Below are 17,105 nucleotides of genomic sequence, written 5' to 3'. Positions count from 1 at the left end.
AAACAAACCTGCAGAATTGTGACTCGTCTTGTTTGTCAATCCACAATTAATTACAAAATACTGAATAACCTTTTTGCAATTTCATAATTTTATTGAAAGAATATATAGCCATTTATATAGGTTAAATTGGAAACCCGTGATTTAATATTGTCTTACCCTTTAACAAATTGCTTGCAAGTATAAAATGCCAAAAAGGTAAGTAAAATAAACTGACATGAAGATATTTTTCTTATCCAGATTTTAAAAAAGAAAAAAAATGAAATTTATTTTTCAAACCAACTGTAGGCTCTACGACCTCTTATATCTTATTGCATACGTAAAATGAATGTAAATCACTTTGAAAAGTAATAAGATATAATTAAACATAATATAAAAAAATAAATAATGGTCATTAGAGACGTAAAATAATGATAAAAAGAACAACATAAGCAATTTGCAGAACCATGTGTGTTGATCACAGTTTCTCATTCTCTGTGCTTAGTTAATTGGTGATGTTGATTATTTGAATTGATCTTTACATGGCTCTCCTAAAAGATAAAAAGATTTTCCATGAGCTTCCATGACCATGAATAACAAAAACAACATGATAATGTGTGTTATGGAGGTGTGTGGCTTACCGTGCCTTGCATTGTATGCATATCAGAATGACAGTTATTAGAAAGATGAAAAAAACTCCAAACACGATTCCAATAGTAAATGAAGATGTCTTTCCAGCTGTAAGATATAAAAAAACGACCAGGTAAGACATGTTTTATATGTATAAAAAATAGTCTGTCTCCATAGCAACCATAATGACATGACATTCCTGCATAACTCGATGTCATGTCAGTCTACAAAAAATTATGTATTGTTTTGATATTTATATGTAAACATGTATTGATTCATATGAACTATTAATGTCTTAGTTCATCTGTCACTGTTAAAGGCATTTAAGGTACTGAGATTTTATAAAGAAAATTCCTGTGAAAGAGGAATTCGAGGAACAGTGTCTTTCTAGAGTTATGACTCGACTTGTGATCACTTTGTTTGCTAAAAAGGAAGCCAAAGTTTTACTTGTGCTTTTTATATCAAAATATATTTCTCACAAAATTGATATCTTCATAGTTGTGCGGGGGTTTAGTTGATCTTAAAAAAAGATTGACTGATGCTACAACAGTCAGGGAAAATGTTAAAATTGTGATTATTTTGAAGTATTGCGTGTTCTGAATGTGTGTCTTACAGATGACAAGAAGTGTAACTCCTTTCTGTCCAGGAAGTTTGTCCATCAGGTGATCTGTGATGAATCGAAACACGTACACGCCACTGTCCTCTGACTTTAGGTCAGATATCTTCAGAGAGCAGTCTTTAGTCCCTGTCTGCCCTAAAAACTTCACCCGCTTCTGGTATGAAGGTTCAGGGAATATTCCTGCGCTATGGTACAAGTATCTTGGAGTGATGCAGTGGCTTTGATTTAAACACCACATCTCTGATAGAACTTTGCGTGGTGTTTTCTGATCCGAGTCCTCGGGGTAGTCATACGTGCAAGGCAGAACTATAGATGACCCCAGATGAGCATAGACTGGCTCCACTGGGACATGAACTGACCAACCAGAAGCAAAAATGCCTAGAATAGAAGCATACAAGAAATCATAAGCCTATTAAAAATGTCTTATGTATTAGTTTACACAAACAATATGCAATTACAACATATGTTAATTACTATATGTTAGCTAATACAGATTGTCTGTTGTAAATTGGTTTAGCTCACTGTTCATAACAAAAAATGATACATCATACTATCTTATAAATGTACTTGTACAGCCTTCACTGTATTTTATACATTTTCTTATTTGTGTGTTTAGAAGAAACACAAGACATGAACACAAGCGATTTAACTAAAAATAAATGTCATAATACATGATTCTAGTTTTTGTTTTAAGTTTTGTTTTAAGATATTATCTCACCTGATAGACTGAAAGACATCAGTATCCAGATGACTGGTAGCATGTTCGAAACCATTTTGTCTATGCAGAAGTAACTTCTGGTTCTTTACACGTCTTTAGCTTCTAGTTTTGTTCCTCTTTGTTCTTCTTCTTACTTTTTGTCAGTACTATGTCATCATTTCCTGGATTCCCCAATTGTGTTCGTTTCATGAGTATTATATAACGGACAACTGAGATAGTATATAACAAGTGTTTTAAAGAACACAGTTTAACACTCAAAATAGGCCTATTTTAAAATCTCACAAAGAAAATATTTTACCTACATTGAATTCAGATTAATATATGCCTATATATTTTATGTTAAACAGTATATGTTAATTGCTTATAATCATGCAAAAAGGCTGCAAGTAGTTATTGTTTTAGGTCCTCACCTGCTGCACCCCAAGTTGAGATGCGCGCACACACCGATTACCTGTCCAGCGCGCGCGCGCGCACCTGCTCACACCTGCGGCCCAATGCGCACTCTGCTGACCGGAAGAGGGAGGATTCATACCGTGCAAACAGCAGAAACGGGAGTGAGGGTGAGGTGATCAGCTGTCCAGATCACTGGAGAATAGTATCATTTAACGGGGGAAAAAGCCTGGCGATTCTCCGGGGAAAGCGAAATGTCCACGCGGATATTTGAAGGAAACTCCTGATTTTCTTCATCGAGTCTTTGTTTTATATTTAAAAGTTTATTCAAGTAGCTGCAGCAAAAAGGTAAACTTCAAAATATTTATTTTACAATTAGGTATACAAAATGGAAAAAAAATATTGTAATCCTGTATGTCATGTTTAATGTAAAATGATATGTCAATGATGATGATAATAGTCCTGTAGGTCCTTAAATTGAATTTGGTTGTTCAGATGTCGATTGTTAGGCCCTAATATGTAAAGCTACTTCCTTTAGTATTATACTGATTTTCTATTTTAATGTAAAATTAAAACATGTTTTTTTTTTCTTGGACTTGAAATAGGCCTATGCTAACTTTTTGTGAACATTAAAGTATTAATTTTCAACTTCATTCATTTAAATCCTAAATAATGGAAATCCATAGGGATTATTTTATCTGAATACAAATGTCTTCGTATAAATGATAACGGCTGTTAAGCATAGAAATTAGATGTGGCCTGGTAAATTGTTCACTCACTTTGCCCTTTGGTTTATTTAACTTGTTTAACCCATCTTGGTCCATGACCGTGGCTGGATTATTTTTATAAACATTTTTCTCCATTTTACATTTTCAGGTCAGAGAAAAATAAGGCAAATCAAATCCAGCACAGTTTTAAGGAGCCATCATTGGAAAACATTTTTTCATCTTCTCGTATTGGATTCAAATGAAGGAGAACAAGATTGGTGAGTGCTCAGACAGACTGATGTTCCTCTGCTTTTTTGACATCAGACGACTTTTGTTAAAGATTAACCAAGCTGGCTTGTGATATGATGTTATTCATTTGTTTTGGTCAAACTGGAACTGTGTGCGTTGACAAGGCCAAAGGGTTTCAAACAAGACATGATGTGGAGTGCCCGTACAGCCGTTTATGTCATATGGGTCCTGAAGGAGAAGTGTTTAAAGTTAAATTATGTTGAATTAAACATTCTGTAGCAAATTTTGTTTAGATGTGAACTGTAGAAGTTTTTTTAATTTCTTGCAATGTATCATATTTTAGGGGTCAAGGTTTCAAGTGTTTTAATTGTCCAGTGTGAGGAAGCAATCAAGAAATTGTTCACATTTGTGTATAGCTGTAGATCTTTTGATAAAGAAATTGGATATATTACCATAATACTCGACAAAAGGTGTGTCAATAGGCACCTACAAAGCACATCTAGATTTTTTTTGATTGCCCTGAGGCAATTTTTCTCATGAGCCACCATATTCCTGCTTTAGTATGTGCCGGAAACCCAAAATTATAAATCTCAGAGGTTAGAGAAATGTTCTGGACCTAAGACCCAAGACGTTCCTGATACATTTCATAAGGGAGACAGCAATTGTTGGGAATGTTCCAGAGTTGTTACATTGTGATAATCCCAAACAGTTTTGTTTCTGTGTTGTGTGATACCGCGACTGACTTTTAGAATGACTTGAACATTTTTGACTTGCATGTATGTGCTCGATTTCTTCACAGTTTTGTAAAATTGTATGTTTTTGTTTGTGTTGAGAATCGGCCTGTTATTTCCATCAGACAGCTATCGACATCTTAAGCAGAGTGAAAGCGAGAGAAATAGAGAAAGAGGGTAGTGTACCACGAAGAAAGTTTCTCTCTCCCTCTCATACTCACCCCCACTCACACAAAAGTGCTACTTGTTCTCTGGTCAAATAGGTCACGTCAGGTGCTGTGGAGCCGCAGACTGAGACGATGAGCAGGTGAAATTCTCTGGAATAACACATGAGAAGGCAGACAGAGAAAAAATTACACAGTTTCAGAACATTGAACCCTGATATAACACGTTGCAATTTCTGAATGATTTTGTGGTTGCCATAGACATACAAGCATGATTGATAATCTCACTATTTATCTCATGGTCAACCGCTACAGAGACATCACAGCCAGCGGTGAATAAAGAAGCACTTACGAGGTCAGGCTGCGTTGGGCGGGGTACATGACCTCTGAGCTCTGATGACCGCCTGGAGCTCATATATCCAAATTCGTCCAAGTTAATTTAAAAAAAGATGCTATCTTTATAAACCGACTGCAGATCTGAACTTTAAAAACTCCTAATATGTCTGAAAACTACATGTTGTGAAAAAATAACAGTACTATTTTTAACTTTTGGCAGTTTAACTGCCCTGCTTGCTGCTGCTCAGTGCATGGTAAACTTGGGAAATAGTTCTCCTAAGCAGCAACATTAATATTTAAATGAAAATTTAAGTAAGTGAAACTAAACGTACACCGGGATCACGGACTAATTAACATTTCGCTAGGTATTTTACAGAAAACGCGTAATTGCAATTTTTACCTTCGGTCAGCCATTCACTCAGGTGTCGCTCTCAGTCACACCAACAGTCGTGATCAGGGCAGGATTGCCAGCTCCGCGGTTATTACACTAAAATACGCCTTTGCAGTGGTCAGTTCACATTTGGCTTCATGCTTGCAGGCTTTAGTTATCCTTTCCTGTTTCTTAAACAATTTCCAAATACACTTTTAAATGTTTCTATAGGCCTATGCAAAATTTTAAGTGATACATTTTTTTTATATCTTCACTGATAAAAGTCAGTCTTCAAATACAGTAGCACTGCTGTTGTGTCAAGACAACAGTAGAGTAGCCTAATGTAAATTCCCCACATACAGTATGTCACTGTAAATTACAAAATTACGTCATAACAATACCGATAATGCAATGCATACTACAGTAATTAACAGTAAAACAAGATTATAGTATTTCACTGGACATTTTGTAGTAAGTAACTGTAAAAATTACAGCAAAGTCTAACAGCTTTTGAGCTTATAGAGATCTTGACCTAAGACCCAAGACATTCCTGACAGTGGATACATTTCATTACACCAGACTGTTGGGAATGTTCCAGAGTTGTTACATTGTGAACATGTCAAACTGTTTTGTTTCTGGGTTTGTGTGATACCGCGACTGACTTTTAGAATGACATGAACATCTTTGACTTGCATGTTTTACCTCACAATTTCGTATAATTTTGTGATTGTGTATGCACAGAGGATCGGCCCGTAATTTGTATCAGACAGGTATTGACATCTTAAGCAGATAGAAAGAGAGAGAAAAAGAGAGAGGGGGCAGTGTACCATGAAGAAATGCTCTCTCTCGCTCTCTCATTCACATCCCCACTCAGACAAAAGTGCTACTTGTTCTCTTATCAAATAGTTCAAGGCAGGTGCAGTCGAGACGCAGACTGAGCCGGTGAGGAGTAGAAGTCCTCAGGAATGACACATGAGAAGGCAGACAGAGAAAACATTACGCAGTTTCAGTTTTCTTGTATAATAACTGGTGGCAGACACACTCTGGGGTGGTATATTGCAAATTCACGTATAGACTGCTCAGACAACAAACCTAAACTTGCATTGTTTCAACCCACGGTTGGATCAAATATGAACATTTATGTTTATATTACCCAATGGCTTGGACCCGACATGTGGTTGAAAGCAACCCAGCATTTTCAAATAAATTTCTATCGGTTAATATAAACTATTTTAGTTTGTCCATATCTGACCAAACTAGAGCATGTGTAAAAACAACCCAGATTTTTTAGACCCCACGTGTCTCCAAAGGGACACTTGCCTATCAAAGTCAAAGCCTTCTAGATCTTGCAACATCATATGTTGTGTATATGTACACGAACATCTCATTATCTGTGCCGTTGTTAGGGCAATGAGAGCTCACTAAATGCATTTTTGCACTGCTAACCCTTGTATAACATGGATTGAGCAAACACGTGTCATGGGTTCAATTTGCAAGGACATGATGATAAAATGCATTTACTGTAAGTCATTTAGAATGAAAGCATCGGTCAAATGCGTAAATGCTTTTTAGGGCCATCTAAATTCTAATGGGGGTCCTTCCTATACGCCAAAAGTTTGCTTTGGTTTTATCAGGCAGTTTGTTCAGTTTCTTGTGCATTTATTGGTGATCATAAGTGATCAGAGATCTTTGCAGAATCTTATGCCATTGCAGGTATCTTGCTCTCCCATGGATAACATAATTTGTTATGTTGATGAGGAATGTTTTATATGTAATATCAAATGTAGTGTTTAATTATGACTTGGAAAACTGGCCAAAGTTTGAGATGTTGTTTGTATATTTTATTTGCAACTCCAGAGGAGAAATGTTAGATTATTATTACAGACCATTTGTTCTCTGGAGGCAAATTTGAAAAATCAGGAGACATGAAGTTCACCCAAAAATGATGATTGATTGGTCTGGATATGATCTGGATATGTTTGTGACACTGGTCACACCTCTGGAGTTTTGTCTGTACATGCTGACACTGGTTTGTGTGTGGAGAGAGAGAGAGTGAGAGAGAGAGAGATTATCATGACACTAACATTATGTCGCAGGTTTGCTTTAGCGGTAAGAAATGGAGGACTTTGGAATATTGATCCCGTTCTGCGCTGTGTTCATTTCATCAGCTCTGTCATGGTTTTATGTGTTTGCTCTTGGGCATTATTTCAAGAGGTTCATAATATCTTGCATTCATGTTTTAACTTTGCAAACTATAATAGTATTAGATTGGTTTTTCCTGTATTGAAGGTGTTGCTGGTTTCTGTTTGACAGGAAGTCCAGGGATGACCATCCTCAGTCCATGTCGAGTGGTCTGTACTGTGGGTATGATTGTCATCATTCTGGGGGGTCTGGGAGCCGCAATCTGGGCTCTTGGTGAGACTTTTGGCACTCTTGTATTTTGACATGGCTGATTTATTGTATATATTGCATACTTGATAAATATTGTGTTGTTTGTTTGACAGTCACATATCTTAAAACAACAGAAGATACAGGACTGTATAATGGTAAGTGTTGTTGTTTGAATTAAACGACTTTTAAAAATCACAAATACACATTTTATTATGAATTTAGTTATTGATTATGTTTCATACTCATTAATCCGATTTTTCTAAATATAATATACTGTCAAGAATCAAGATGGTAAAAATGGTAAAAGAGGAACAAACAATTTACTGAGACAATAAAAGTAAAACAAGAACATAGCATACAGTACATACCATTACAGATAAAACCAGCAAGGTAAATGCAAATGAATAATAGTAGTAGAATAAAAAAGTTTTTGCAATGAATGTAAAAAGAACCCGAATTAAACTAGGAACTAATTGACAGTAAAAATAAAACCTATATTATTATCAAAATATGATGTATATTATATCTCATTGTATTGTTGTTTGTTATGCAGGATATTGTATTATATATTGAATCTACAGTTAACATGTTAACAGTAAATATGAATGCATAAAGGTAAATCTGAAATATAAAATGTAAATATTTCGTGTTGATTATGTCCTGCAGTTCAGGTGAGCGCCGCAGATCAGAGGCTGAGAGTGTTTGACTCCACACAGAGAAGATGGAAACACGTCTGCTCGTCCAGCGCCAACCAGCTCATCGCCAACATCAGCTGTGAGGAAATGGGCTTTGTCAGGTAAGCTGAGAAAGGACCAGACCAGAAGGTAGCCAAAACCAGATTTCGATAAGTCAGAAAATGCTTTATTGAGGTCTTGATTTAAATTTCCCTTTTTATTCAGAGCAGTAAATTTCTCACTAACATGTGCGCCCGAAAGCAGCGGAGATCAGGATTTTTTCTGCGTGAAAGAGACCGAGTTAACTTACGGGAAGAAGATAAAAACAGCTCTGTATCCTTGGTAAGACGCATCCTTTTATACAACGAATACTCGATACCAAATGGATGAAAGGTCATTTCAGTTGAGTACTGTAGCAACAACCAACTGCATTGAAAAAACAACGTGCCTCATAGAGAACGCACTAATAAAGCATATGTAAAGGCAAATAAACATTCAATCCCATGATGCACTGCAATAACATGTAGAATGAATGTACATTCAATGTCTAAAAATATATAATAATGAACTCCAGTGATTGAAGGAGATGTCACACTCTTTGTCCAAATACGCTCGCTTGTGTTCTTAGGTAGTATTAGTACGTCATTAATGTAGTATGTACTATGTATATAATGTAGGGAATTGTAAATAGAGGTTATAGGGATTGACTACAAAAACACGGCAAAATAAGAGTTTTTGAAACATCTTCTAAACACTTTCCAGATAGTGTGTGTTCAAATTTAATCTACTGCTGCAGAAATCACACCCCATCTTTAATATTTATATATGAAGTTTTGCATTATATTCGGACTAAGATATTATAAAATACTAACTTAAACTTGCTGTTTCAGTAAATGTGACCGAGGACAGATTCTAGAAGTGATTTGTCATGGTGAGTTGATGGCACTTAAGTGAATTTCAAAACCATATCGAATATTTCTGCAGAACAAAGGGCTGATTTCTTCTCTATCTCTAGACTGTGGTCGCCGTATGCTTCCTGAGGAAAGGATCGTAGGTGGAGTTGATGCCCGTCAGGGTTCATGGCCGTGGCAGGTTAGCTTACAGTACGATGGGGTTCATCAGTGTGGTGGGTCCATCATTTCTGACCGCTGGATCGTCAGTGCAGCACACTGCTTTCCTGAGTGAGTCATACCAGCAAAAACGTCTTCCTTATGTCTGTTGAGATTGACAGCAAAACTTAAAGGGATCCATTAATAAAGAATGAAAATTCTGTCATGAGTAACTCACCCTGAATGTTGTTGCACAACCATAAGATTCGTTCATCTTTGGAACAAAAGATTAGTTTATATGTTTTATATGTTGCATGCTCTTGTGGACGTGTGAACGCTGATGAAGTTTGAAAAACTGTATAGTCACATGAGATATTTTAAGCATGGCCTTACGAACGTTCTGTGCTTTGAGTGTACGTTGTTTTGCTGTCTTTGGGGGTCAGAAAGATCTTGGTTTGTTTTACGAAGATGAACGAGGGTCTAAAGGTTGTTAAACCATCTCAAGGGTAAGAAAGTTATGATATGATTATCATTCTTTGGGAGAGAAAACTCTATTTTATGTGGTTGCCACGGTAAAAAGTGAATTTCTGATTTTTATTTTCGTTTAGAAAAATCTTCACATTCGTAAATCAAGACACAGTCACTTACAGATGTTTTATATAAAAAAGTATTGGGTATAAAATTAAGCATGTTTTTGCTTTAAGTAGGAAAAAACATAGTCATTGGTCCAACAAAAACATAATTAATTCAAAGGGAAAACAAGAAATTTGACGCCATTGAAAAGCTTTTGTCTGAATGCTGTACTATTTTACGAAAGATGAAGGATTAAAGGATGCAGGTCTTTTCAATATAAGGAAACCACAGCTCCTGGTTTCCACAAAGAACCAGCATAAATCATTTTTATCAAATGACAGAAAACAAGCTTACAGTATCTTTTGGCCCTCTCAGGAGGTATCGGCACGCTTCACGCTGGCGGGTTCTTATGGGGACTATCTATAACACCCCAATCCGTAAGAACGTCGTGATCGCTGAGGTGAAAACAGTCGTGTATCACAGCAGCTACCTGCCCTTTGTTGATGCCAACATTGATGATAACAGTCGAGATATTGCAGTCCTGGCACTGACCAAACCTTTGCAGTTTACAGGTCAGTATTCTACAACGAGACATACAAAAAATATATTTTAAATTCTTCATTTAATAAGAAAGATATTTGTAATAGCAACATCGTTACTGGTCTCTTGCCATTCCGAATCTATATTTGACATGCTTTCCTTGGAACACAACAGAATAGGGTCGATGTTGTTTGGTTACCAGCATTCTTAAAAAAAAAACTATTTTGTGTTCTGCAGAAAAAAGAAAGTCATACAGGTTTAGAATAACATGAGGGTGAAAAAAATTATGAAAGAGAATATTATAAGTAGGCCTTTATTAGAACTATCAGGATTAAATTGACTATAACATTTTTGGTTTTAAAATATTTTAAATGTTGTATTGTTGTACCACAAATGGCTTCAGAATTATGTGCTGAAAAGTGTTTAATGAAGGTGGTCCTCATTTTTTTAGAAGAAGCAATGAACAAATAACCTTTAAAATACAATGTGCACAACTGGTAGTAGTTTTCTTGGAGACTGTTTTAGTGTTTTTTTTATTGAAGCAGAGGTATGGTTGAACTATTGAAACCTCCCTCTGGTCTCAGGCTGCTAGTCTTGAGAACAAAGCTCCCCTTTTTCCATGGCTTCTTGACTGAAAACAAAGGACAATAGACAGGCAGAATTTTCAAGTAATACAAAGCTCTTCCTCACACGCTGTTCTCTGTACATGTTAACTCAAATATTATAGGGAATATGTTTCAAAGTGTTTTTTAAAATATTGTATTTATTTACCTACTGTGTCTGTGATTATTAGATGTGAGATTAAGATACTAAATCTCTTCAGAAAAATGTTTCCCTCTAGTGTCCTATCAAGGCACTACATTTAGATTTAGGCAGTTTTGTGTGTGCATACACTTATATGTACATTAACAAAATAGAGAATAGGTAGGAAGAATAGTTACAATTCATACATAATTCTACTGTTCTGAATCTTGTATGTGGCATGTACAAAAGCATGCACAACATGACAGTTGTCATAAAAATGTGTATAGAATCACCTATTTCTGGCTTATCTGTCGTTTTCCTCTCTGCTGTGTGACAGATTTCATCCAACCAGTGTGTCTTCCCACCTACGGCCAGCGGCTGGTGGATGGACAGATGGGTACGGTAACCGGATGGGGTAATGTGGAGTATTATGGTTAGTCACAGCAGCAGGTTAATTTTTTTTATTCTGTGCATAATTAAATTTATCTGAAATAGTGCACAAACTGTCTATCTATTTTTACCTGAAACTTGAGACCCTCTGTCTGTCTGCCTCACTCTGTCTTTGACCTTTGTGTCCGTGACTTGGGTTGTGTTCGAACTACATAGCCTGCGGCTGATGATCACAACCCTGATTTCAATTTATAAAGAACACAAATAACCATAATTATGTGGTTTTAATTGTGGTAAAACCAAAGTCACCACAAATGTACTAGGATCTAATCTCTTAAATTCAAAAGTGATATGTGTAGTTAACCTTTAGTAATACAAATGGTAATCAATCTGCCAAAAGAAACATGGATAATGCACTTTTACTATAATAAAACCATGGTTAATTTTCCTAAGTGTCTATGTGCACTTAATACGTGAAAGTGCACTTCTTCTTCTTGTTCGTCCATCAAAGTTGATGATTTATGGTTATTTTTGGTTGATGCATTTTTGGGTATGGTTTGCCTGCATAATTCCTGTTGGTAAAGTGGAAACCTGCGTGTATACTTTATTAAGAGCGGACGTCCGAGTCCAACTCGTACAATACAAATGAGTATGTGTTCTCTACCAGACCGCTAGAGGGCAGCGCTGAGTCGCATCATTTACAGATATACTGCAAATTAATGATTGAGGAAGTGTTTTCGCCATTGCAAACAATCTGAACAAACAACAAGAAGAACAACCAAATAGTTGGTGAAGGATATGCTTCTAAGCTTACTGTTCTTCCTTTCAGCGTGTTGGTTTTGTATCATTCTTCCTCGACAACGGCATACTGCACACTTTCTGTGTGGGTATTGACCCCTAGTAGACGAGTGCACTTTTTTGCGCATGCGCTGTTGTACGCGGCACGTCCGCGCGGTCTCAAAAAATGGGCTGTGTGCTGATGACCTCTGACCCTTCTGATGTTAAAATGGCTACAGTATGTGTATAATTTTGGAAAAAAATGCTGAAGGTGGCTTTTATTTATGTTTATTTAATATCTTTTTTTACTGTCCTCATGCCTACTGCACGTCCATTAAGAGTATTTTCAGTGAACACATCTCCAGTTTTATAACACTTTTATTTTCTATGGTCCTCAACAGCTTAAAGTCATGTTGATTTGATCACGGTTATGAAATGTACACAATAGGAAAATAGTAAATGCTTTATCTGTGTATTTCTACTTTACAGAGAATTATGGGAAATGTTGTTTTGCAAGGCAAGCTCGTAGTCTAAAAACAGGCTTTTCTTGTATCTTGCATGAAATAATTTTTCAATAATACACAAAACAGGCACAACACAAACTAAATGTATGCTAAAACTAATGTGTAAAGTTCATTTTATTAAGTACAAGTCAAATTACATTTTCAAATATCACTTTACGTTATGATATGTTGCACTTTAGGTATAGCTACTACTGTCTTCCTATTGATTTTTATACCTAAAACCTTTAGTACAGTACCTTTGAGTGTGTTCCTTTACTTCCTCTTGTAGGTACTCAAGCTAATGTCCTCCAAGAAGCTCATGTTCCCATCATCAGTGATGCTGTGTGCAACGGGCCGGATTACTATGACAACCAGATCACAACCACCATGTTCTGTGCTGGATATGAGAAGGGAGGAACCGACTCCTGCCAGGTATCACAACTACTGCACTTTCTATGACGTCATCATCCAAACAGCGGTGGCATACTATGGCCACAAGAGGGTGGTGTTCTTACCTGTATTATGTTGCCGTGGCGATCAAGACAGGATTCTGAAAGTAAAAATCCTCCTCATTTTATTCATAAAGAAAAGTTTTAGCAGAATTTGAACGTACAAGACAGCCGGACCATAAGCTAAGAGGTTCCTATCCGTTTTCATATGTTTCTGGAGAAACCTCACCGTTTGTGTGCTTTAAACTTTATGTCTGATAAGTCAGAAATCATTCAGTAAATGTTCACCAATAAAACAGCTGGCTGTTACAGTACATTGTGCCTAAAGAGCAAAAGATGTTAACAAGTCAGTCTTTCCACCCTCACAAGCGGTGTTTACATTTGTATACATTTGAATATTTTATTATCTCATTCTCATCTATTTTGTATATTAAACATCAATTACTTTAATATATATTTAACTATACTGACTGATTTCGTCGTTCCCAATGATTTATGGTTCCTCCTACCCTTGTTTTGTCGATTTTCAAATTCAGTTTGCTTCAAATCTAAGGCTGTAATGTGTTTCATCTTAAAGATGGATGCTTGTACACATTTGTATCTGTCCCTTTGTCCTAGAAAGTGAACCAATTATAATGGAAAATGTTTTCTAATATTTCCCTGAATAGATATAATCTCATTAAATGATTTTTATGTTGTCTCTCCTATGATGTCAGGGAGACAGCGGTGGTCCGTTCGTAGCAGCTGACATTCTTTCTAAGACCAGCCGCTATCGTCTGATGGGAGTGGTGAGTTGGGGCACAGGCTGTGCCATGGCCAAAAAGCCTGGCGTCTACACCCGCGTGTCTCGCTTCCTGCCCTGGATATCTGCAGCCATGAGGGTGAGTAGCTTGATGACCTCTCTATCAACTACACTCACTCTTATCATAAGGCAAACTGTGTCACTTCCTCTCCATAGATGTACGAAAATTCCCCAGGAGTGCACAAAATGGCCCGGGCTGTAACTCCATAGCCTTTAAAAATGGAAAATGTTCTTCATAAGACTGAAAAATTCTAAGTGGAGCTCAGATTTGTAGCTCTGATCAGCCCGAGATCAGACATCTTATGTTGATCAGACCGAGCACAGATGTTCGGTGTTGATCAACATGTTTTGAGGAAAATGACTCATAGAGACCAGAAACTATTTTTGATGATGTGCAATTTTAATAACAATGAAAAATGCTTAATTTTTCTTTAAACTTTGTCACCAAAATTGTCAGATAATCTCCAAAAAAGGAATTCAGAAAAACATGAAAGTAAAAAATACCTTTTACAAAGATATATAGAAAAAAATGCTTAATGTTTTTGTAAAACATTGGTCTGCACAGAGTGTATTTTAGAGTTGACTCTAGATGTATTGTTTCCTTTTGTATTCATTTAATATTGCAAGCCGTGTTGGGGTAATCGGTTACAAGTAACATGCATTATGTAACCAGATTTATTCTTCTAAAGTCATGCCATTACTTTTTAAAGACCTTAGTCAGGCACAGAGATGGTACAGAAGGCCAAAGAATTCAATTTCTGCAATGGAAATATTCTCGTTATTTTTAAATCCATATTTTGCCCTATTTTGTCAAAGATAACTTTATTAAATGTTTACCTGCGCTTATAGTTATGCACAAAATCCTACCATTGAGCGTTACCTATTTGACTTAGGCAGTAAAAAGCCTATTTGGCACTTTTTTCATTATTTCAATGGGCCGTAAATTTACTTTGTGATTTCATTTTAGAGAAACCGCTACAACTACTCTAAATTTTTTATCTTTAGGCCATTGCCTACTACTTTACAAAATTTATGATTTTGAACTTTTTAATAAAAAAGTTGTAATGGTGTAGATATAACCCTCAATAAGTGGTCAGAATTTAACAATAGTCTAAATTGGATTTTAAAAGAAAAGGTGTGTTATAAAGGCTGTGTTGCTGAATGTATTACAGCAAACACAACTGCAACAAAGAAAGTCTCAATAGACAGTTTCGTTGGATGCTTGGCCTAGCCCAAAGTTAACTTCCTGTCTGTGTTTGGTTATAACAATTTATTTTACAATATATTTAATGTATATTAATTGTATTAAATAATGAGAGATTTTTTTATTTTGGGGTAAACCTTTACTCACCCTCAGATTCTTTCAAACCTGAATAGATCTTTTATTCTACTGAACAGAGGAAGATATTTGGAATAATGTCAGTAATCAAACGGATGTCATCTCCCATTTACAGCCTTAGGGAAGATATGGGAGTCACTGGGGGATGAGATCTGTTTGGTAACTGACATTCTTCCAAACATCTTCCTATGTGTTTAGCAGAACAAAGAAATTTATACAGGTTCAAAACAATCTGAGAGTCTGTAAATGATGACAGAAATGTCATTTTTGGGCGAACTATCACTTTAAATTAAAGCAACTCAACGGTTATTGATTCTTTGCACAGGTCGGAAGTAAAGTTTGGGCTTTGAGTTATGTAATTGCTGCTGAAACTGTCCATATGCCAAAAAATGCCTGGAAGGCCTCAAAGAGAATGAGTAGTCGGGAATACCAATATGCAAAACTTTCTAAATAAAGACAGAAAGTTGTAATGCATTACTTTTAAAAGTAACGTTCCCCAACACTGATTGCAATTGACCATTATAAAAAAGATTTCATTGATTTATGTTTAAAACATTTTTACATATCAGAGACTGAATGGACAAACAGAATGATCAAACCCCAGACAGTAGTTAAAAATAGAGTTTATTAAAACTGAAATGCAGTATTTACAAAAAATGTGTTTACTAGTATAATGACACAGGTACAGTACGGCAACATAACTTTATATATGAAGGCAAAACATTTTGTAAGTTTATATGTAAGACTTTCTCATGAATTTCTAGAGTAATACAGGTCTCTGTAAAATGTGCCATGGTTGTACTACAAAGATTTTATGAATGTAAACTGCAAACACACTACGGCCAAATCGATGCCAAGGTTTTAAAAGATTTTTGGAGTACCGATCTACCTGAATAAAAAACAGTAATGTAAAGACACAAACCAAAGCTTGGACGAACTATTTGAGTAATGTTGTGGCAGTCAGTATTGTTGCTTTATTGTTGTAAATATATCCAGCTTCTTTACTATGCAATGCACTGTTTAATTCAGTTTTATGTCTAATTTTATTTTAAGCTGCTACGTTGTGATCCTCATTTTCTACCATTGCCTTTGAGACTGTTCTAGAAATTTAGTAGCTCTGAAGGCCTAACGTATAAACAGGATAAGAGAATAACTCAAGCAAGGGTTTTGAGTCTATTTGTGTGTGTGTGTGTGCGTGCGTGTGTGCGTGCGTGTGTGCGTGCGTGTGTGCGTGCGTGTGCGTGCGTGTGTGTGTGTGTGTGTGTGTACGTAAGTGTATAGTGAGAGAAAGAGAGCAAGAAAAAAGAGAGACTAGACATATATATACACAGTACATTTTTGTTTTCTTTTGATGTTCATGAAACTATTTAGTATTGAATGTATGTACAATACTTTCACAAATACAAATCTCACCTATTTGACTGTAAAGAATGACTTAATTTTCTTGATTTTTAATAAAATATTGTTGGAAATGACAAAGCGACTTTGTGGTCGATTATGCCTCTGTTTAATCTGGATTCATGACAAAGAGATAAAAGGATAATTTTCAACCTCACAAATGAGTAAAATGTTTCTTTGCTGTGTTCGAATATGAGTTGCATGCTATTCCTTAGAATTCATGGAACCAATGCTGGGTGGAAAAAGTGCGTCCCTTTGACTGATGTAAATTTAAATGGCTGCTTTGAAAGTAAAATTGCTTATACACAAATGGTAGTTTAGTAAGTCCTGGAACAAGGGAAACCATAAGGAAATCAGTGCAAAGCACACAGGAACGTGTAAGAAGAGCATCTCGCTAAAGGCTGGGGTATGTCCCAGCCCAACCCAAAAAATTCTTGGACGAGCTCTTTGCAAATTAGCATCCTCCATCATTTCCACTGTTGTGTCTACTGAGAAAGTGAAGAGCACTCGTCTACTGGCGCTGCGTGAACGTTCAAAGGATTGGATATATAAAAAGGGCATCTTGGGGCCCTGGTCGGAGGGCACA

The 17,105-nt window shown here is 36.2% G+C and overlaps 2 protein-coding genes across 2 annotated transcripts; one reads left to right on the top strand and one right to left on the bottom strand.

The window, feature by feature from the left end:
* Window positions 1-65: 65 nt before the first annotated feature.
* On the bottom strand, window positions 66-2,188 carry LOC130433311 (hyaluronan and proteoglycan link protein 3). The gene is made up of 4 exons (XM_056763124.1): window positions 1,944-2,188; window positions 1,220-1,603; window positions 618-714; window positions 66-527 (listed from the first exon to the last, which is right to left on the bottom strand). The coding sequence occupies exons 1-4, from the start codon at window positions 1,996-1,998 to the stop codon at window positions 515-517; spliced, it is 549 nt and encodes a 182-aa protein (XP_056619102.1). The 5' UTR covers window positions 1,999-2,188; the 3' UTR covers window positions 66-514.
* Window positions 2,189-2,471: 283 nt separating this feature from the next.
* Window positions 2,472-16,604, top strand: hpn (hepsin). The gene is made up of 13 exons (XM_056763123.1): window positions 2,472-2,681; window positions 3,210-3,318; window positions 7,204-7,305; window positions 7,395-7,436; window positions 7,948-8,077; window positions 8,181-8,297; window positions 8,846-8,886; window positions 8,971-9,136; window positions 9,953-10,149; window positions 11,199-11,294; window positions 12,821-12,963; window positions 13,697-13,861; window positions 13,939-16,604. Exons 2-13 carry the CDS (start codon window positions 3,300-3,302, stop codon window positions 13,990-13,992), a joined length of 1,272 nt encoding a protein of 423 aa, XP_056619101.1. The 5' UTR covers window positions 2,472-2,681; window positions 3,210-3,299; the 3' UTR covers window positions 13,993-16,604.
* The last annotated feature ends 501 nt before the right edge of the window (window positions 16,605-17,105 follow it).

Source organism: Triplophysa dalaica, chromosome 12 (assembly GCF_015846415.1).
Source record: "Triplophysa dalaica isolate WHDGS20190420 chromosome 12, ASM1584641v1, whole genome shotgun sequence".
Taxonomy (NCBI): domain Eukaryota; kingdom Metazoa; phylum Chordata; class Actinopteri; order Cypriniformes; family Nemacheilidae; genus Triplophysa; species Triplophysa dalaica.
Note: the sequence above shows the minus strand (reverse complement) of the source record. Positions and strands in the feature narration are given on the sequence as shown.